Below are 22,881 nucleotides of genomic sequence, written 5' to 3' on the forward strand. Positions count from 1 at the left end.
GATTATCCAGAAAGATAGGAGGAGACAGACACATAGTACCTGAACACAGGTAACCAGTCATGTGGCAGAAGATAGATTATAGTCAATGGGTTAATTTAGGTTATGGTCTAGTTAGAGAAGAGTCTAGCTATGTGGGCAAGGTGTCAAGGTGTTTGTAAATATATTATATTTTGAATCTGAGTCTTATTTCTGGGAGCATGGTGGGCTGGGAGGAAGAACCAGGCTAAATTGTGTGTGTGTGTGTGTGTGTGTGTGTGTGTGTGTGTGTGTGTGTGTTGCAGAGGAAACAAATTAAGATATTCCAGAACATTAAAGGTTGTAGGCACAGCCTGGCCCAAAGGAATACAGCCCAGACTAAAGTTAGGTGTGTGATTGGTTGATGCTACTTGCCGGCTTGACACAAGGTAGAATTCCTTGGGGAAGAGTCTAGATCAGGTTGGCCTGTGGGCATGTCTGTGGGGGATTGTCTTGAATGCCTTAATAGATTGGGAAGACTCAGACTGAAAACAGACAGCAGTGGTCCCTGGCGTGCCACTCTGGGCCTTATGAGAGTTGAGAAAGCTGGCTGAGTTCTCAGCGTGCATGCATTCGGATCTCTGCCTCTGACTGTGAGTGGGATATGACCAGCTGTCTCATGTTCCTCCCGCTGTGGCTTCCCCACAGTGATGGATCTGGGAAGCGCCATCAATCCCTCCTCCTCTGCTGTTCTTTGTTGTCAGGCTATTTTATCACACCCATGGAAAAGAAGGCAAGACAAGTGTGTTTGGGAAGGAGGGCTTCCATCTACCCGCCCCTTGGTTATTCCTCAGGAGTCTGTATTAGTTATATTTCTCACCGCTCAAGGGAGGGAAAGATTTGTTCCAGCTCACAGGTTCCTGATAGGGAAGGCCTGGCACAGGGACGCCGGATCTGCATAGACAAATAAGAAGAGAGTTTGAGTCAGAAGTGGGGTTAGCCTAAAATCCCAGGTGCCACCCCTGTGTTGCTACATCAGCCAAATGGCACCCATTTTTCCAAGGTTCTACAACATTCCAAAACTGTGCCAATAGCTGAAAAACCCCTGAAAGTGGAAGTCTGGATGTCTGTGAGCCACTAGGTGGGTGCTGAGAACTAAACACAGACCCTCTACAAGAGCAAGTCAAGTGCTCTTAATCACTGATTCACCTCCCCACATCTCCCTCCTCCTCCCCTCCTTCAACTGCATGAGAAGAATGTAAATTGTAGGTGGCAGGCAGTTCGAAGGGAAGTGTGGATATATTTTGCAGAGAAGAGACCTGGAATTCAATCTTTCAATCCAAGGGTTTTTTTTTTTTTTTTTTTTTTTTTTCTCCCTTGTAGCCCATTTAGGCCATGAGGGAAGTTGGCTACTCCGTTTGTCCTCCCAGAAGCCTCTGGGAGCATCACCTGAACACTATAAATTAATCCAAACTTTAGGAGAGAGATCTTGGAACTATGGGTGAGGCGGCAGAGTGATATATAATGTTGTATTTCACAGCCCCGCTCAGCTCACTGCTGACGTAGAGTAGAAATCAACGAGAAACTCAGCGGAGGATAAGGTAATTTCTTCCGGTTTCTTTTGGTGGCATTGTTAGCTTACAGTTCCTCCCATATCAGCAAGTCTGCTTCCTGGCTTCCACCAGTGGAGTCCTCCCTGGTAAGTCCTGGCAGGTTTTAAACTTACGTCGATGCCGAATGTCAGTGTCTCCATTCTCCTTCCGACCTCAGATCGAGCTAGGTTTCAGCCTGCATTTGCACAATTACTCAAAAATCTGGAAATAATGTGGGTGAGTAAACATGTAGAAGGGACCCTGGTGGGTTGGGGATTTAGCTCAGTGGTAGAGTCTTGCCTAGGAAGCACAAGGCCCTGGGTTCGGTCCCCAGCTCCGAAAAAAAGAAAAGAAAAAACAAAACAAACAAACAGAAGGGACCCTGGTATGACCAGCAAGGATGGCCTCTGACGTTGTATCCAGAACAGGAAGTGCTTTTGGATTTAGTAGAGAGACACCATCAGTGGCTATTCGTTTTGTTTGAGAAATGCCCTGGCATCAGCGAAGGCTTCTTCCGGGCACCATGGAGGGGAGGGGGGAGGCTCAGGACCACCACGGAACCACAGCAGTTCCTTGGAGTCATCTTATGTAACCATTCCGGACTTAGCATGAAACGACTCGGGGAGCTAAGCCCATCCTCTCTCCGCCTGCACTGTTTCTCCAATCACAGAGGTGTTTGGATAGCTAAAACCTGATGCTTCCAGGTGGAATATTTCCTTATTCGTTTGTAAGACTTAAGGCATAGAAGTCTATATTTTTAATGGTTTAGCTATCTGGGTTTTTTTAATTAAAAGACGCAATGTTCTTCTGGGACGCTGCATTTCTCCCCTCAACTCCTCCATGGTGTCTGCTTTCATTCCCAGCTTGAGAAGTCCTGTGGGCATGACACCTACCATCCATGGCAGCCTCTATGTCCAGAGGCCAGGGGCTTTGGGGTGTAGATACAGCAAAGACTAAGCAATGTATGCAAGTTCAGAGAATGCTCTTTGATACAGAAGAAGGTCGCTGACTCGGTAATGCTCAGCAGAGATGCTAGGTCATTTCCCTCCCCTCCCCTCCCCTCCCCTCCCCTCCCCTCCCCTCCCCTCCCCTCCCCTTCCTTTTCCTCCCCTCCCCTCCTCCTTTCCCCCTCCCTCCTCTCTCTCTTTTGTCTCTCTCCCCCCTACATAGCTTTTCTTTACATAGAGAAAAACATAATTTAATCTACATAGCCCTAGCTATCCTGCAACTCACGACATAGGCCAGATTGGCCTCCAAATCACAGAGATTCATCAGCCTTGAAGGATTAAAAGTGTGGCTACCATGCCTGGCTTGTAAAATTCCATTTTACTCCTTCCTTCCTTTGGATCTTGCAATGAGAAACCATAGGAAGAGTGTGTGTGTGTGTGTGTGTGTGTGTGTGTGTGTGTGTGTGTGTGTAGAAATGGACAGGTGAGAGAAGTCGTTTAAAGAACACTTATAGTTCTGAGAGTTCAATGAGGGGCATGATTATTGGAAACAAAAAGAATCGAAGACAATCTGAACTGGGAGGTAATAGGAAAAAATTAATTAAAAAACAATGTTCATTTTTGGGCTGGAAAGGCTCTGTCATTTAAGTATTTGCCTTGTGAGCTTGACGGTCTGAGTTTGAGCCCCAAGACTCATGTTTCATTAAAAAAAAAAATGGCATGATAGTATGATGGGGGAGGCAGAGTGGTGGCTCCCTGGAGCTTCCTGGACAGCTAATCTAGCCTGATGGGTGAACCAGGCCAGGTGGATAGAGCCTGAGGAACAATATCCGGGTTTGTCTTCTTGCCTCTGCACACATGCACACACATGTACCTGCACACTAGTGAACATGCAAACAAATATCTACACACACACACACACACACACACATGCACACACATGCACGCAACACACATGCACCCACCCACACATGTACCCATGTATACACGCATGCACACACAAGCACACACATAAACACACACACGTACACATGTGCGCACCCACACATTTATCCACACATGTACCCCCCCCCCACACACCCATGCACATACACGCATTTTTCTGGCCCAGCTGACCAGAGAGCCCCAGGCATCCTCCTGCCTCTGCTTCCTAAGAGTTAGGATTAGAGATGCTTGCTACAGTGTATCTGCGTCTGGTGTTCATGCAGGTGCAGGAACTGAGTGTCTTTCCCAAGTTCTTTACTGACTGGGCGATTGGTATTCCCCACTCCAATTTTCTTTTTATTTCCGATTTTTAATTTCATTTCTATATACTCCTTTTAACTGCACTTAGATAGTAAGTTTCAGTATAACGTTTCTCCTGCTTATGTAATTATTTCGACTATCTTCCCATTCCCCGCTTTTACCCTCCTCTCCCCTTCAACCCTTGGTCTCCTACCTCAGGTCATTTTAAACATTTGACTGCGTATGACAGGAAGCGTGGTGCTTGTCTGAGTCTGCTCTGTCCCATGTAACACGGTCTCTAGGTCTGTCCGTTTTCCTGAAAGTGACAGGACTCCATTCTTTAGGATCGAGTAGTACTCTGCTGTGTGTATTTACCACATTTCACTATCCTCTGTGGACGCTAGGCTGGTTCTCTGATTTGTCTACTGTGAACAGCATCTGTGTGGCCTCTTTTGACCTTTCCCTCCAATGGATTCTTTCTTTGACTCTTACTCAAATTTAATATATATTCATATATATATATTCATGATCTATATCATATATACAATGCTTCGATTATATATAAATATATTTATATAGTCTATATATTTTATTTAGTTATTGTTATACATATATTTATATCTCTTATGCATTCATATATATACATATCAAGTAATAACACACATACCAAAAAAGGTCAAACATCTAAACTCTCCTTATATCTTTATTTTTTTTTCCTTCATCTACTGTGTCCTCTGATTTCTTGTATGTAATTTGTGGTTTTGGCAGGCCTACAGATTTCCCCCTTTTTACTTCTATGAAGCCACAGTGAAGTCGCTGACAAAGAGCCTGTGTTAAACTTAAGTCGAGAATGTGTCCCGTCTGTATGCGGCTGACATGTATATATATGACGAGGGAACCGCCCTGAAAGAGTGATTTTTTTTTTCAGTTTTCCAGGGCACTAACTTGGAGCCCCCAAACTACAGTGGTTGCTGGGAACAGCGAGAATGTTAATTGAGGAGAGGGTGTGTTTGTTTGTTTTGAGGAATGGGGAAACTTCTTAGGGAGAATTAGGCAATCTTCCTAGAATTGCACTGAGAAGGTGAATGGCTACTGAACTCCCTTTTGTTTAGCCTGTTTATTTTATTCTGAATGTCCACCCCGAAGCCAGATGTGTGGTCATACTGATAGTGACCCTTGGTGTTTAGTCTGTTCTGTGACAATTGGCTCCACTGACAGGAACCCAGAGGGTCCAGGTAGTGGTCCAGAGGGAGATTGCTGCAGGATAAGGCCGTCTTCCTCTCTATTGAGAGACCAGGCGGTTGGGGATTTAGCTCAGTAGTAGAGTGCTTGCTTAGCAAGCACAAGGCCCTGGGTTCGGTCCTCTGCTCTGGAAAAAAAAAGAAAAGAAAAGAAAGAGACACAGAGAGAGAGAGAGAGAGAGAGAGAGAGAGAGAGAGAGAGAGAGAGAGACAGACAGACAGACAGACAGACAGACACCAGAGCCCCTTGGGACTCTGAGCACACAGGGCGCACGGACACACAGCAACTTGCAATCACATCACAGCCCCAGCTTTCAAATATCCACCTACTTCCCTGCTAAAGTAATTTCTGTGATACAGACCAGCAGGCTTATCAGTGTCATCAGAACACCCTCTGGTGAGAAGGGTGTGGTGTCCAGTAGGGATGTCACAGGGCTTCTCAGGAGCAGCCGTCCTCGTGACCTTATCTGAGAAGCTGATAAAGTACTCCTCTTAAATACCAGAGCATCAATTACTGAGCCAATTACCTAGTTGATTGACCGAATGTTTTCCATTCTTTCGTGGGGGGTGAGGGAGGATGGGACGGGACACACTAAAGTTCTAGAAAGGTTAAGATATCTTGAGCATAGCCCACGGCAGTAGATAGCTTAATTTTTTTTTTTTTTATTATTGAGTCCAGAGCCTCAACTGGTCATGCCTCCACCTGGCAAACATCTTTATGACCTGCGTGTGGTATCTGGAGAAGCCACGTCAGAGAAGCAGAACACCGACACTGTGGACCTTGTCCACAACAGTTTTCTGTAGATCCTGGAATTTAAATATAGTGTGGACACAGTTCAGCCACCATCCTCCCACAGTAGACACGTGACGAAGAGCGATTTCATTTGAAACACTAAGTGCAATTGTGCTCTATGGGAACTGGCTGTATGTGTCGAAGCTCATGGACCTGGATGGAGTCCTTGAAAGAGTAGAAATAACCCCTCAGGGAGCTGCTGTGATCATTAAATAAGTCATGGGGACTACTGAAGACACCATGTTACGTATAATGAATTTCTAAGAAATTCAAGTTTTAATCATGCTTTCTCAGGAGCAACCATTTGTTCATAACACAGTGCCAACCACGAAACAGAGGTGTAGCTTGGTAATTCAGCTCCCCCCCGCCCTTCTGTTTATCTAGTGTCAGTACAGAGGCTGCTTAAAGCTGCCTTCAACCTGACCCACGCTATTCCCATTTTAAGGACGAAGCTCTCAAGTTCTCAGCTCTAGAGTCCTTTGCTATTGGCCCCATCCAACCCACCCCCACCTTTTTAAAACAGGGTCTTGTTAAGTCTATTCCCATTTACTGTATATAACAACTCTGTGGAAGATTTAACCCCACCCCAGCCCCATCTGGGGTACCTCCCTCAAACTTTCCTTCTGCTCTCTCTAATAATAAGACTGTTTAGTTTCCCATTAACAACAACTTTGTTGAAGATTTAAAAATCATCGCTCCCCACATAAGTCTGGGGTACCTCCCTTCCTCCTGCTCTCTAATAATAAGAATGTCTAGCTTCCCATTCGTAACATCAGTGATAGTCAATACGTTGCCGATGTGCGTTATGGTGCTAGGAGATGACTGACTGGCCAAGAGCACTAGCTGCTCCTGAAGCTATCGGACCTGGGTTCAGTTCTCAGACCACACACAGTGGCTCACGCATACCTGTAACTCTAGTCGTAGGGGCTCTGATGCTCTCTTCTGACCTCTGCAGGAACCAGGCAGGCATTCAGACAAAACTCCCATATACCTGAGATTAAAAAAAAAAAAACCAAAAAACATTTAATGAAAAACTCACACTGTAGAGGAAATCTTACATAAGATTATTATATCCAGGAAAAATTACAAACCATCTGCATATATATATATGCATATGTGTTTAAAATATACATATACTTTGTATGTGCAAATATATTTAAAATTTAAAAATAAAATTTGTATGTATCGTTATTTTGTGTCTCTGTATATCTGTGCATTGTGAATGCAGTGCCCTTGAAGGCTAGAAGTGGACATACTATAACCCCTGGAACTGGAGTTACAGATGGCTCTGAGCCACCATGTGGCTGCTGGGAACCACTCTTTACAAATGAGCCATCTCTCCACCTACTCTGTTTTTGAGAAGACATTGTAACCATATTGGGAATACTTTAGGTAACAGTATGTATGTGGAGCATATATGAACCTATCTATACCATTGACTCAGCCCTAGGATCATATAGAGAGTAGATCACAGTTCTTACAGTGTGTTTTCTGCTTGTGTTCAGTCTTGGAGATGAACTGGTTTACATGTCTGAGGGTGATTACCCAAAACAGTTTCTAGACTTATTGCCCAAGACTAGAGACCTCGACTTCTTCTGACACACTGAGCCATGACATTGCCTGAAGTGATATTTGTTAATTACAGTGACCATGACTCATTCAGGAGTATAGACTGGGTGCTTCTGTTTTTCTATAGGACTCGGAGGAATGTTCCCATTAAGGGCTATGTGAGGATCTGAAGTCCTATTGAAATATTCGTTCGCTAGTACAAACTGAACTGTGTTGAAGATAAGAAATTTGCTTTTATAGATGAACTTTCTCCTCCCAGAGAATCTTATATTTCAGTTCTGTGCCTTTCCAGGAGCCATTCCTGTCTTTGCTGTGAAATTGGACATCGTGGACCCCTAAGTAAACATGTCACCATTAAGTGACACACGAAGCCAGGGAATGTGAAGCAGATTGAGACAAGCTGCTGTGGTTCGTTACCAGGATGCACTTTGAAAACCAGACTTTTACCAATGCCTGGCCTCTCTCTACAAATCACAGCAGGGCAAAGGATTACACTGCGTTTGCTTGCTTGTTTTTCTTAGCTGGAGAGTTTGAGTTACAGAACAAAAGATGCTGCCCTATTCTCTGGCTACTATTTCTTTACCGTTGTTTTCTCATTGTCTGGGACCATGAGGTATTGCAGAGTGTACCAAAGACCCAGAGAAAGGGTTAGATGTCATCTTATGGTTTTTCTGCCCATGTAGCTTTGAATTAGAAAGATCTGGAAGGAGGCCAGCTTCCCCGACTTTGCCCCAGCACAGAATAAGTGTGCTGGGCATTGAGGTACTGACCTAATCATGGAGGGAGAGGGAAAGCCTGCTTCTGCCTATGGAAATGAAGATGACACAAGGGAGTGCAATTTCATTGTTATTTACATTTTGATACATTTCAGATATACTCAAAAGTAACATAATCTAATGAGTCGTAGTCACCAGGCTTCCAAGTTACTAGCTCAGGGGTAACCCTTTTCCACTTTAATCTCCAGTTTGCAGTTCTGGTCTGTCCTCCGTACTATTTTGAAGCAAACCCTAGAATCACACCGTTGCAGAGTTCAGTGTTTATATCTAAAAAACAAACCCTTTTAAAACTCTTTCAAAACTCGGTGTGTATTTTGAGAAGGTAAATCTCTCAATCTCTAAATTTCTAAATTTCTTTGCAATCTTTTTTTTTTTTTCTTTTTTCAGAGCGCTGTTTTTCACACACTTCCTTTTGATAATGGCTCATGAATGGAGTCGCCCATAAATAAGGAAGAGGTAGCGGGGTGATGGCCCCTGCCATTCTCCTCCCTTCACACTGAGTCTAGACCACAAGTAGAGAGAGCCTTGCTGGGATTCACACTTGGGCTGTTTCGAGAGCCTGTAGTCAGCAACCAAATTGCCGACAGGACAGAAAATACTTTAAATACAACAAGTCTAAAAACAGTGCTCCAGCACACGGAGCTGTAGGAGACGCATTCTGGGTGCTCACATTCTGACATACTCTGTGACCGGACCGTGATTCCCTGTCTACCAGCGGCTCTTCATTCTCCCTCCAGGGGTTCTTGCCTGGCTACCTTCTTCTTTTTTCATCCCTCCGGGAACACACCTTTTTCATTAATTATATAGATGTGTTGAGTAGACACCTCATGCAGAGATCAGGAACACCTTTTTCATTATATATACTGTGCCCGGATCCTGCGGGAGAGAGCTGGTGTCCGAGGAGTGCTGCCACACCCAAGAGCACAGGTGAGACCATCACTCCTGCTCTGAGGGACCCGCCTAGAGCCCTCATGACACAGGAACCGAGGAACAGTCTGGGACAGAATCCTTCAGGTTTTTTTGTCTGCGCCCAGAGCTGACCCTGTGCCACAGCTCTTGGTACCCAAATCCCGCCGGGGGAGAGCTGGTCTCCTAGGAGTGCGGACATCCAGGACTTACGGGAGGGCCAAGCCACTGTCAGAGACAGCGAGACCTGCTGACACTAGAGATAACCAGATGGCGAGAGGCAAGTTCGAGAACCTAAGCAACAGAAGCCAAGGCTACTTGGCATCTTCAGAACCAAGTTCTCCCACCACAGCAAGTCCTGGACACACCTGGCTACCTTCTTTTCCCTCAGTTTTCTTGTTTCCTTGTTTACCTTGTTTGTCTTCTCTACTGTCCGATCTTACCATTTTCCTGCCACGCACGGCCGAGCTTCGTTTGCCCACTGTCTATCTGTCCGATGTTCTTCCAGTATTTTTTCATTTAGTACCTCTGAGTTGAAACTCACGGTATTAATTACATGCTTGTTTATGGGACATACTGTGGTGATGGTGATGATGGGGATGGGGATGATGGGGATGGGGATGCTGATGGTGGTGATGATGATGATGGTGATGATGATGGTGATGATGGTGATGGTGGTGGTGGTAAGAGTCATAATGGTGGTTATGGTGATATGGTAGTAATGGAGATTGTGGTGGTAGTAGTGTGATGGTGGTGGTAGTGGTGTAGCATTGATAGTCTCTCTTGACACCCTGTCTCTGAATAATGACACAGAGACATATTTATTTATGACTGCTTAGACTTGCTCCCAACTAGCTTGTATAACTTAATAACCCGTTCATACTACTCCACAGCGACACACCGCTGGTTAAGTCTCCTTCTTCCCAGTATATCTGACTTCCTTCGGTTCTGGCTGGTGAATCTCCCCATGCCTGATCTTTCCCAGAGTTCCTATATCTGCCTGGATGTCCCACCTTTCCTCTCCTGTCCTGCTATAGGCCATCAGATCTTTATTAAACCAATCAGAAAAGGTGATGGAGAAGAGTGTTTACAAAATCCGGTGCAGGTGCTGAGCAATTAGGATAACACTACCGAAGAGTACTTAGCACTCTGCTGGTACGGAAATCATTTGAATAATACAAAGACAACCTTTACACAGAGCACAAGAAGATTATCCCAGCGAGGGTCAGGGGTGGTGAAGATGTTGATCAGTCAGGGTTCTCTAGAGGAGCAGAACCCACAGAATACAAATACCTCACAGGCGTAGTTATTATTAGATTGGCTCACATGAGGTGGGCTGAGTAAGTAGTCCAGCTGCCTTCGTGCTGGAGAGGCTGAGAACAAGGTAGTGTGGTACCCTGGATTGCAGCGGAGATCTGGAGGACTACTGGAGAGTTTCTGGTCCTCCATTTCACCCAAGAAGCTAGGTTCTGATGTAAGCTAAGGACAGCAGAAACGTCTATGGCAATAGCAGAGTTGATCTGCTCACCAGCCAGGAGGGAAAGCGAGAGGGCAAAAGGAGCTCTGCTCTGCTTTCCCCTCCAAATCTCTTCATACTTGCCGACTGTGGGTGTGGGGGAAAGGGGAGGGGAAAGGGGAGGGGAAAGGGGAGGGGAAAGGAGAGGGGTCCTCCAGGAAATGCCCTCACAGACCCACCTGAGATGCCTCTTTTAGTTGATAACAGATCCAGTCAGGAGGACTCCCTAGATTCACCATCACAGAAGTGAGTTGACTCTCCTGTACCGTCAAATCAGTTATTAAAGGCTACCGATAGCACCGCCTTCTCCGCGTCCGACTTTCAGATGTTGGTATCACCCACCACATAAATTCGCGGCTATCATAGTCATAGCAATTTCATATATGCCAACCCCTTCGAAGCAGAATTTGTATAGTAATGGATTTTACACCTTGTAATGTCTACTTTAGGAAATTATTGCCAGTTTTGGTTCAGTGACTCAGTTGGCACAGTGGGGGAACTTAACTTTGAATTTAATCATTTAAAAATATTTATTTTATTGTTTTCAATTGTAATGAGCACGCCCGTGGGTAGGTATGTGCCTATGAGGGCTGTGGCCAAAGAGTCCGGAAGAGGGTGTTATTTGCCCTGGAGACTGAATTATAGGCAGTTGTGAGCTGGCTGATGTGGGTGTGAGAATTGAACTCTCTAGGCTTCTTTTTTTCCCTCCCTCCCCCCTCCCTCCCTCCCTCCTTTCCTTCTTCTCTATTCCCAGACAGGATTTCTTCTCTCTAGCATTAAAGGTGTGCACCATCATTGCCTTGCTATGAACTTTGGTCTTCTAGAAGAGCTGTGTGTGCACTTAAACCACCCGAATCATCTCTCCAGCCTCCTGGAATTTAAGTCTTTGAAGGCAGTTACAACCTGTCGAAGGGGAAGTATCCGGTGCCTAGAAGGACAGGGTTTTATTATTATTAGGTGGGAAATGGTGAGATTGAAAAACTTTATCTGGGCTGAAGAGGTGGCTCAGCGGGTAAGAGCACTGACTGATCTTCCAGAGGTCCTGAGTTCAATTCCAAGCAACCACATGGTGGCTCACAGCCATCTGTAATGGGATCGGATGCCCTCTTCTGGTGTGTCTGAAAAACTTTATCTGACATACTCTGTGCTGGTCAAGTAGTTCTTGACCCTGGTTGGACTCTAAATTACCGTGGAGCTTGTGTGTGTGTGTGTGTGTGTGTGTGTGTGTGTGTGTGTGTGTGTGAGAGAGAGAGAGAGAGAGAGAGAGAGAGAGGGAGGAGTGTTTTGAGGGCACACTTTTAGACACCCTCAGTCTGTACAGCTGGACTTATTTCCATAGTTCCACACACTGTGTGGTTCAAGATGTGTGAGCTGTTGAGAAATGCAATTTTAGCATAAGTCACACAAGGCAGGAGCTCAGAGGATGTCCTTGGAAGTCACACGGTGCCTATGACAACACATTCTGTGAACGTCATATTTTAAGATAATACATTTTTTTCAAAAGTGCAAACATGGAAGGCAGGGAGGGAAATATGAAAAGAAAAAAAAACCCTCAAATGAAGTGGAATCATCTTTAAGATTGTAGAAGGGAAGGGGAAGGTGGGGGAGGGGCTATGTGAGGCAGGGACTGGGAGGAGGGGAGGGCTGTTGTTGAGATTAAAGTGAATAAATAAAGAAATTAATGGAGACTTAAAAAAAAAAAGAGTGTACATTTCAAATCCTACTTGTGATGGTTTGTGGTTGACTGTCAACGTAACATGATCCAGAGTCCCTGGGAAATGGACCTCTGGGTATTCTATTAAGGGACTGTCTTGATTCCGTCATATAGCTGTGGGAAGAACCATTCTAATTGTGGATCTGACTATTGCCTGGGCAAGAGAACCTGTAAAGCAAAAACAGAGACAGTAGGCCAGCAGCGGCACGCATGTCTTCCTGGCTCTCTTCTAACTGCTACAATGTGGCCAGCTGCTGCAGGCTCCCACTGTCCGGACTTCCCCATCACTGTGCGCTGTACTTTGCACTGGGCTAATGCAAGATCTTTCTCTTAATTTGCTCCGGTCCTGCTATGCTATCACAGCAACAGGAAAATAAACCCAGACACCAGCTCTGCTACTCATTTGCAGTGTGCTCTTAAAGAACATTCCTCATGGTAAACAAAACTGGAGCCGATAGACAGCCACTCCAGGCCACCCACAGACTCAACTGACACATTGTACTTAAAGAACTCCATCAGTGGGGGTGTAGACTGGTGCTCAAAGGAGCCTTCCGTCCCCGCCTCTGCCTCTCCCTTACCATCTTCATCTTCCTTCCCTCCCTCCCTACTTCCCTTCCTCCTTCCTTTTCTTACTCCCTCAATCCTTTTCTTCCTTCTTTCCTCCCTCCCCTCCCTTCATCCCTTTCTTTCTCCCTCCCTCCCTTCTCTCCCTTCCCCTCCATCTCCCCCCACCCTCCCTCTCTCCCTCCCTTTACCTACCTTCCTTCCTTCCTTCCTTCCTTCCTTCCTTCCTTCCTTCCTTCCTTCCTTCCTTCCTTCCTTCCTCCTCCCATGCCTCTCTGTGGTTTGCTCCATTCAAACAACCACAAAAAAGGACAACGAACATTCAGTAAAGATATTTACAATGAGAAACACTCGACAAAGTTTTTTGCCGTTGCGGAACTTACATTCTCGAGGGGAAGACAGGAAGTCAGTAATAAGCAAATGTGAACTTAAAAGCACCAAGATTAGGTATGATGTGGACCCTAAACGGATGATGGTCATGGGAGCTGTTTTAATCCAATGCAGGAAGGGCTTGGGAGGTTCTGTGGGTTTTCCACTGTTGTGTGCTGAATTCGGAAGGTTGAATGGGCCGGAACACTCCCTGTAGAGGGGACCATGTAGGGACAGGCAAGCTGCTAAGAGATTCATTCTGCCTTCTTAATTAACCTGATTCTAAGTTTTCAAATGAGGTTTCCAATTTCTCTTTTCTAGCCCTGGTGTAACCCCCCCCCCCCCCGCCCCAAGATTTTGCACTCTGTGCGAGCCTTAGTGATGTGCAGTAATAGCCTGTGGTTTGTGGAGCTGTGGTAGAGGCACCTTGTCTCCTTCCTAGTGGCTTTTGTAAAGCCAGCATCTTTATCTCTGCGCCTCCTGCCTCCCCTGAGCTCCATTAGCTGCTTTGCATATGATCCTTGTAGTTTAATGGCATCTAATGACACTTTCCGGTGAGCTTTGCCGCCAGCTACACTTGGAACATGAGGCCAGATGCATGTTGTAGGGAGAGGGCAGCCAAGGCCTCCAGGTCCCCAGGAACTTGGCTGGAAGCCCCATTCACACCAGGAGACACACTAGAAAAAATAAACTTGGCGGAGGCGACCCACGGTTCTTCCTCTTGGGAAGCCATGACGGTAGTCACAGACCCCCCCAGGATTGCGCTGGCCAGCCTTCATTGGAGCTGACAAATTCTGAGACACCCGCTTATCTCGGGGTGGCACCTTCTGCCAGCCTTGTGGGGCTGCGTGCTGTTTGGGTTGGCACCAGAGCACAGCCGTCTGTTTTATGTAATACACATCAGGAGAGGCCTTTGTGCTCACCCTTGGAGCAGGCACTGCGTGAGACCTCATTTGTACCCCGCCATTTCATGTACACTCAAAGCTAGGACGTTTCTATGTGGCCTAGTAATTTTTTTTTCTTCTCTCTAAAAATTTCTTTCTCAGCACAGTACTATTTTGCTTCTGAATTCTCATGACCTGGGGTTGGTTTAAAGATGAAAGATGAGTGTAGCTGAGTCTCAGGGTGCGCTGGGAGGGCACTGTATTCAGAGAAACCATTTTTTCCCCCACGAAACACGCACACACACGTACATACACACAAAAACACATTTGTGTGTGCATACTGATAAAACATACTGTGTGCGTGTGCATATGTGTGTGTGCATGCATGTGTGTGTGTATGCATGTGTGTGCGTGTGAGAGAGAGAGAGAGAGAGAGGGAGAGAGAGAGGAAGAGGGGGAGAGAGAGAGAGAGAGAGAGAGAGAGAGAGAGAGAGAGAGAGTGTGTGTGTGTGTGTGTGTGTGTGTGTGTCAGCCTGGCTCCCCTTTTCCAGTCTGTACCAAGGAGAGGGCATACAAGAAACAGACAAGGTTCCCTGAGAATCCTTGTTTTTTTCTGTTCTCCCCTAAGGTGAAGCCTGTTTTCTGACTTTAAACAATTTCTGGTTTGGATTATCAAAGGAAAGGTCGATTAACGTTCTTGGCCACTGAACTGTTAGTCATCTCTCTCCTTCCCATTCGTTCCCCCCCAACCCCTCCAGCACAGTATTAAATGTGTGCACAAGGTGTTGGCAGCCTCCTTGAGGGAACAGATTGCCCTGAAATAAACACAGCTGGAACCGACCACCTATTGTTTTTCTTTCTGTGAGGAAATGAAAGACCCATTTATCAAAGGCCTTAGAGCACTGGCCTCCCAGAGTTACTTCAGGGATTGATAACTGCGGGATGGTTAATGATCAATGCCACCCCTGGGTGTTTGAATGGGCGTGCTAACCTTCTGCCTCCCTGAGTGGCTTCCACTGCCCTGGAACAATGAATTCTGTGGAGCTTTAGTACCACTCAGGAGCAGGGGGCGGAGCCTGCCCTGTTCCTTGCCTCCAGCTGAAGGGTGCAGGCTTTGGAGCTTAGTGAAGGATGGCTTCTACTGGGGTTCCTTCTGCCCGCCTCAAGTTTGCAGCTTTGCAGACCCCCTGGGAGCCAGGGAAGCTCTCGGAGATGGTCAAGTAAGTTCTGGAAGGTGGGAGAGATGTGTTTGGTTTTCAGGTTACATGGTTTGCGTCTTCCAAGAAAAGAGGACACGTTTCTAAGTGATGTTCGTTCGGCTGGGGTCTGTGTCTCCTGAGGTTTATTCCTGTTGCTGTAAGGAGTTGAATGGTTTGAGGTTTTCTCCTTGTGAAAACTTTGAACACCGTGAAAATCTCTAACTTGTAGAGAGTGAGCTATCAGAGGACACTGGGGGTTGCCAATTCAGGGGTAGAGGGGTGGTGTGGTGCTGGATATACTTGGGAACTTGGGGGAGAACCAAGGGCAGGCTGTATTATTGTTTTGGTCATCTATTCCATCAGTTTCTGTCCCCAAAGATCTCTCCCCAGCTCCTTCTCCCCCTCCATTTCTTACTGCTTCCTCCCAGTCTTTCTGTCTTCAGATAGATATTTTGACGATTTATTGTGTTATGGTGTCGTAACTGGTTGCTGACTTAAGAATGGCTCTTGATGTGTTAAGCTTTTTAAATAGCGATTTCTGACAGACTCCCAGAAGAAGTGATAACCTCCAGGCACGATCCCGGCTGTTCTTCTAATCCTTTTCAGAGCAGAGTAAATGTATCATTTGCACACTCCTGGGAGTCTGTCAGACCCTTTCTCTTCCGTGTTTCAGCCTCTCAGCGATAGCTGAAGAATGAGTACAGATAGGATGGTGGAGGGGTGGGTTTTCGTTTGTTTGTTTATTTTTGAGACAGGGTTTCTCTGTGTAGCTCTGGCTGTCCTGGAACTCACTCTGTAGACCAGGCTGGCCTCGAGCTCCTAGATCCACCTGCCTCTGTCCGAGTGCTGGGATCGAAGGCATGCACCACCATGACTCAGCTTCAAGAAGTATTTTGTGTTCACTTCCAACGTCACGTCTAACAACTTCTCTCCCATATAGAAAGCAATAAGAGATCAAGATCAGGGTGACTGCATTTTACTACAGTGAAGTTAAAACAAAAACAAATGAATAACCAAAATGTCCCACCTTAGACCCAGTGTCATCTGCCGCCATAGCTGCTGTGTACAAGAACGACCAAAGAAGTTATTGTGACAGCATCTCAGTGGGTACTAAGGTTCTACCTCCTTAGCAAAAGAACTGACGTTTCCTCTTCAGTGCTGACGATTTAAGTCCTGGTCTTCCTCATTGTAGGCAAGGGGTTTGCTGGCATACTCCCAACAAGAATTAACATTTTCACCATGATATGCTCACCTGGGCCTAAGGCATTGCTATTTCTGGCCCCAGCTTGCATTTGAGAAGCCGTGTGATGTCCTGGCCTCTGTCCCTGACTGACTGCTCCCTTAGCAAGTCAGGTTCTGAGCCGGGAGATGAGGGCAGGTACCTTTGACGACTTTCTGCCTTTGCTTGGGAGTCTCTTCCCCTTGCTCTCTTGCAGTAAGGGTGGGCTTTAACTTTTTCCTTATGTCCTTCCCCATAGGCAAGAAGCGAAACCCCGGCCTTAAGATTCCAAGGGAAGCGTTTGAACAACCTCAGACCAGTTCCACGTAAGTTGGCCAGATGATGGTTCTGTCCCAAACACTTGTATTTTACCACGTGCTTGCTGCAGGGGGCTTGGGGGCTGGGGCGTCACTTTGGGACTAGTGAGCAAGGTCTTCAGTTTGCACATGGTTGTTAGAAAATACAGCCCCTTGAGAGGAAAGTCTTTGCCCACTTTTCTGAGCTTTGAAACAGCCTGTTTGTCTACACTGACTCACAGCTTTGAAGTCAGTGTCTCAAACTACTGGCTGTGTGAGAGCTATATACCACATGGGAGTTGAGGTCATATCTATCTTTAACTATCTATCTATCTATCTATCTATCTATCTATCTATCTATCTATCTACACACATATATATATACATATGTGTATATATGTGTGTGTGTATATATATACACATATGTATACACACACAGACACAGACACAGACACAGACACACACACACACACACACACACACATATATATATAGCAAGTTCCCCAGGTGTGAACTGCCTGACTCTTCCTTGTAGATACCAATGAACAGACAAGTCCATGTATTTCCGTGGGGAGCAATACTTTTAAAATTGAGTCGAAAGGGTAGGGTGTTATTTGATGGTATTCATGGCATTTTGACACCTGATCCAGTCCATAGATACAGAATGCAAAATAAGCCAAAGGAATCCCTCTTGATTAGCTGAAGCTTTTGGTCCAAAGCCCTAAGTGAGCTCTTGTATGTCTGTGAGGTTGGCTGGATATCGCCCATGCAGCTGGAGGTCTTAAGAATCAATGTGTCTGCCTCGGAGGAGTGGGGAATCGGAGACTGTAAACCACAACAGGAGTGCTGGAGTGGCAGAGCAAGTGCAGAGAGCCGATCCCTGAATCTGTAGGGCCTCTATTCATTAAGCTTCCCTGTAAAGGCAATTTGACCTTAGCTGTGACCCATCTTATCAGAAAGAGCGCCCCCTAGCATTGGCACGTGTTCATGAAAATGACCAAGAGATTGCCCAGGATAGAGAGGCCCTCGTACTCCATACAGCAGCAAAGAGAGACTTTCTAGGGTGGCTGAGAGACTGAATTCAGTTGGAATATTCCTTTCATGAAGATGTGTGGGAGGAAATTCTTCCCCTACCTACATAAATATCGGGTTTGTCTGAAGGGGATTTTTCATCTGCATAGTTCTCTCCAACTGTTTACAGTAAAACAAAACAAAACAAAACAAAACATGATTCTATTTCTTTAGCATTTCTCTCTGACTTATAGAGAGCTTGCAGTAAAACCCGACGTTTTCTTGTGCTATCTGTAGAGGACTTTATGGGAATGACCTTAGACATGGTGATAGTTAGAGGGAGTTGCAAAGGAATGCATGTGAGAATCCAGCGTGCTCCTGCCCGAGTCTGCACACCTGCTTGCGTGCTTGTTAACAACTTACACAACTGTGCAGTGTTCTCATAACCCAGGAAGCCACCCTGATACACATGAGAGAACTTATTTGTTTTCACTAGCCATACAATCACCCCTGTGTGTGTGGTGTGGTGTGTGTGTGTGCTTTCTTTCTTTCTCTTTTTAAGATTTATTTATTTATTATATGTGAGTACACTGTAGCTGTCTTCAGACACACCAGAAGAAGGCATCATATCTCATTATAGATGGTTGTGAGCCACCATGTGGTTGCTGGGATTTGAACTCAGGACCTCTGGAAGAGCAGTCAGTGCTCTTAACCACTGAGCCATCTCTCCAGCCCGTGTGTATGCTTTCTTGAATGACAGCACTATTTTATATTCTGACCAATTATATATGAAGCATATATAGTTTCTCTGTATCTCTGCCAGCATTTAGAGTTGCCATTGTTAATAAGTTTTTTAAAAGTGATTTATTTATTTTATGTATATAAGTACACCGTAGCTATCTTCAGACACACCAGAAGAGGGCATCAGATCTCATTACAGATGGTTGTGAGCCACCATGTGGTTGCTGGGAATTGAACTCAAGACCTCTGGAAGCGCAGTCCGTGCTCTTAACCGCCGAGCCATCTCAAAAGGCTTTTTGTGTAGTAATAGAGAACTCTAGCTTTACCTTGAATATCTCTAATGGGGAATTATGTAGAAATACTTTAGACACACCTTTTCCATCCACATGTTTTCTCTGGTTCAAGGTCTGGGCATATCTTTAATCTACAACAAAATGTATTTTACTTATGTGTCGATGAGGCCATACACACGAGTGCTAAGTCTGTAGACTCAGGTAGGGAGCACAGCATCACCTGGAACTGGGCTTACAGGTGGTTGTGAGCCAGTTTGTAGGGTCCCTACACCCATAAGAACAGTACACTTTCTTAACTGTTGAAGCCTCTTTCCCGCTCCTTCCCACATCTTATTAGAGAGTTGTTTTTATTTTGAGTTTAATTTTTTTTTACTAGCATTTCAAAGAAATGGGTTTCTCTGCAAAACTTTCATATACGTATATATGTGTGTATACATATAAATATATCATTATCTGTTTATTTTTCTCACCACCCTCATTACCCTCTGTGATCCACCTTTCTCTTTTTATTACCTCTCTCTCTCTCTCTCTCTCTCTCCCTCTGTGTGTGTGTGTGTGTGTGTGTGTGTGTGTGTGTGTTGTGTGTGTGTCTTTGTACTTGCCTGTGGTGAGGTCAGAGGGATTCAGTTCTCTCTTTCCTCCATGAGGGTCCCAGACATTGAACTCAGAACCCCAGGCTTGGCAAAGCTGAGATCGTTCCCCACTGAACTACCCTGCCTCCCTGTGATTGGCTGTTGAGTCATTTATGTATTCTGGGCACAAGGACTTTCCCAGTTCTCTCACTTGAAAGTACTGCTTCCAGTGGGCAATTCATCCTCTCTAGTCTTTCATCAGGATTCTTTTACAGGGCAGAAAAAAATTGATTTTGATGGAATATTATTCATTTATTTATTTTGATGTGTTTATTTATTTTATGTATATGAGCACACTGTTGCTGTCTTCAGACACATCAGAAGAGGGCATCAGATCCCATCACAGATGGTCGTGAGCCACCATGTGGTTGCTGGGAATTGAACTCAGGACCTCTGGAAGAGCAGTCAGTGCTCTTAACCGCTGAGCCATCTCTCCAGCCCCGGAATATTATTTATTAGTTGCTATTCTTCCTTCAGATTATGCCTCTGCTACCTAAGAACTCTTGTTACCTGGGATCCTGAGGATTCTCAATGACCCTGCTTAGAAATATTACCTTAACTTTGAAACCCAAGATCCATTCGGAGCTAAGGCTTTGAACTCCATTTATTGCACTGAGGGTTTTCTGGTTTGTTTTGTTGACACACTTCCGGTTGACGTAGTTCAGTGTGCTGTAAACTGCCCCTTCCCTGTTGGTCTGCCGTTTTCCTTTGTCTAATAGTAATTAGGCACGTTCACTTGGAGCTATTTCTGAACTTTCTATTCTGTTCTCTTGACTTTTGGGTCTGTTCTTCCTCTGGGCTCACAGCATCTTATTATGGCCACAGGGGATGTGGTTTCTCCTATTTTGCTCTTCCTGAAAATTAATTTTATTATTTTTTAGTCCTTTGTAATATATAGTACACACATATATGTATGTGTGTGTATATATGCATACATATATGTATACATGCACACACACATGCACATGCATACACAAACATGTATTTCAAAGCTACACTGGCCCTCGAAAGAGTCTTGTCTTTTCTTGTTAGCTTTAGAATACACTGTCCTCATTCACAAAGCTACTGGCTGACATTTTCTTAGGAGTTAAGTTTAACCCAGAAGTCAACGGAGTCAGAGTTGATATCTCTTTTACACCGAGCTGCTAGGGCAGGAGTGCAACACATTTCTCTGGGTATTGAGCTCTTCTTCCCTCTGCTTCCTGTGTGTGGGATGAAAGATATGCACCACCAGGCCCAGACAGTTGGTTGACTTCCTTAACACAATTTGTTTCATTGCTTTTCTTTTGCTTTCGATGTTGTTTTCCTCCGTTTTAAAATACGTTTTCCCGAAGCTATAGCCTTTGCCTTTTCTTTTGGTCTGACATATTCACTCACTTGACCTGGAACTTGCTATATACACTACGTTGGCTTTAAACTTATGGAGACCCAACTGCCTCTCCCCATGTAGTGCTAGGATTTAAGGTGCGCACTACCGTGCCCAGCTCCTAAACCTATATTCTTTATTGAGTTGAGCATTTAATTCAATGATAAAGTACTTGCCTAGCAAGTGAGGCTTGACTTTAGATTTTATATATATACACACAGACACACATACATATGTATATATGTACATGTGTTATATACATAAATATATACACATATATTCTTATATCAACCATGCAACTGTCTTATAATACTTTTCTTTGAATCTTTTATTTTTTACCCTTTCCTAACGTTTGCCAATTTTATGGATTTTTTTTTAAAACATTCCTAGGTATAAAGAAGATAGAACCCAAGGACAGAAGTGGTGTCTAGTCTGTTTCTTCTGGGAGTAGAGCATGCTTTATTTTAAAAAAAAAATTTATTTATTTTATGTATGAGGACACTGTAGCTGTCTTCAGACACACCAGAAGAGGGCATCGGATCCCATTACAGATGGTTGTGAGCCACCATGTGGTTGCTGGGAATTGAACTCAGGACCTCTGGAAGAGCAGTCAGTGCTCTAACCACTGAGCCATCTCTCCAGCCCCAGAGCACACTTTGAACACATGGTTTTGTTCCACTGAGTACACTCTGGAACCTCGTTTCGATAGATTTCAGCATTTTTAGCTCCTAGAGTCTTATTAATGCCGAGGCTTCAATTTACCTCCAAACGTATAGAGCTTCTGCGTTTTGTAATTTTCTAGGTGGATCTGATATCAAATAGAGACAAGTACCATTTATTCCCTTCCTGTCGTGCTGGGGTAGAGCAGAGAGCTTGGAGTGCCTACCATTCCTTAGCTCACCCTGTGTGGATTCGTCGAATCCTCATTCTGGAGTCGTTCTCTTTGCCCGTGGTTTCTGAGTTGTTGCCTTCCTTGACTGGTAGTAACTAGTTCACATTCAATGCTATGCCAATAATTGGCAGTTCATTTAACCTTTGACAAGTCCCTGGGTGTGTGTGTGTGTGTGTGTGTGTGTGTGTGTGTGTGTGTGTGTGTGAAGTTGTTCTTATTCACTTCCGTGAAACGGTGGACTGTTCAAGGGTTGGGTGCTGTGTGCAGAGTCCTTCAACACAGCTCACGTTTGGGCTCTAAACTTCTCTGTTCAGATACCTTAATTTAGACAGGATTCCTTGGTTGCAGGAAGCTTAAGTTTCTTCTTTAAAAGATGAGGATCAAATGAGGAGATCACAACTGAGATTAGAAACCCTCATCTGTGGCCCAGATCTTGGTCTATCATAATAGCTGCCTGGTGGGTGAAAGGTCCCTGCATACTGTTTAGTTTGATGGCTTAGCTTCTAGGCATACAAAGCTGACATATAAAGCTAGGGACACCGGAGGCTGAGTTACCTTCTTAGTTCTATGTGAGGTCAGACCTAATGGTTCTCGGTTAGTGAACGAGAATCCTTGACCTCTATAGAGAGAATCCCTCATGGTCTAGCCCTGGGTTCTCGTGTCATTATCTTCGTGAAGATTCTTAAGTCATTTCATGTCTTTCGATGTTAATTCTTCCCACCAAAGTGGAGGCCGGGCACCTTGAATATCACAAGAGGTCAAGAAGTGGTTTTATGAAAACGATCTAATGTTTCTGACCCAGGTGGGTACTTATTAAAACAAACCAACAATGCATGCAATAGTATCCAGGGAGCATAGCAGGTGGGTGTTTAATAAAATAAATGAGTAGTTATCAACGAGCTGTTTCCTTGTATACAGTTGTAGATAAATAAATAATTATCAAACTAGGCTGTCGCTGGTGTTACTATGAACTGCCTGCCTTAGGCAACCTTTGGGATGGGTACCTTTGGTCTTCCAGGGGGAAGGATTTTCTACTAAGTTTGATTCTTTCCCCAGAGGAATAAAATATTGACTAACTGACAAGAATATCCACCCAGAGTGTTAGCCTCCTGTGGCTAACTGTGGCTACTGTAGGCAAACGAATATGTCCAACCCTGGACGGGGGGGGGGGGGGGGAGCACA

At 45.0% G+C, this 22,881-nt stretch overlaps 1 protein-coding gene across 3 annotated transcripts in view; it reads left to right on the forward strand.

The window, feature by feature from the left end:
* Map2k6 (mitogen-activated protein kinase kinase 6) overlaps positions 1-22,881 on the forward strand; it is a 114,429-nt gene that overhangs the window by 58,523 nt on the left and 33,025 nt on the right. For all 3 annotated transcript variants that reach the window (XR_015630140.1, NM_053703.3, XM_087569315.1), the window contains 1 exon segment: positions 16,728-16,794. Coding sequence is in view for 1 of the 3 variants with exons in the window: in NM_053703.3 (NP_446155.1) it covers positions 16,728-16,794 (67 nt within the window). In the remaining 2 variants the exon portion in view is untranslated.

This window comes from Rattus norvegicus, chromosome 10 (genome assembly GCF_021556685.1).
Source record: "Rattus norvegicus strain SHRSP/BbbUtx chromosome 10, alternate assembly SHRSP_T2T, whole genome shotgun sequence".
Lineage (NCBI taxonomy): Eukaryota > Metazoa > Chordata > Mammalia > Rodentia > Muridae > Rattus > Rattus norvegicus.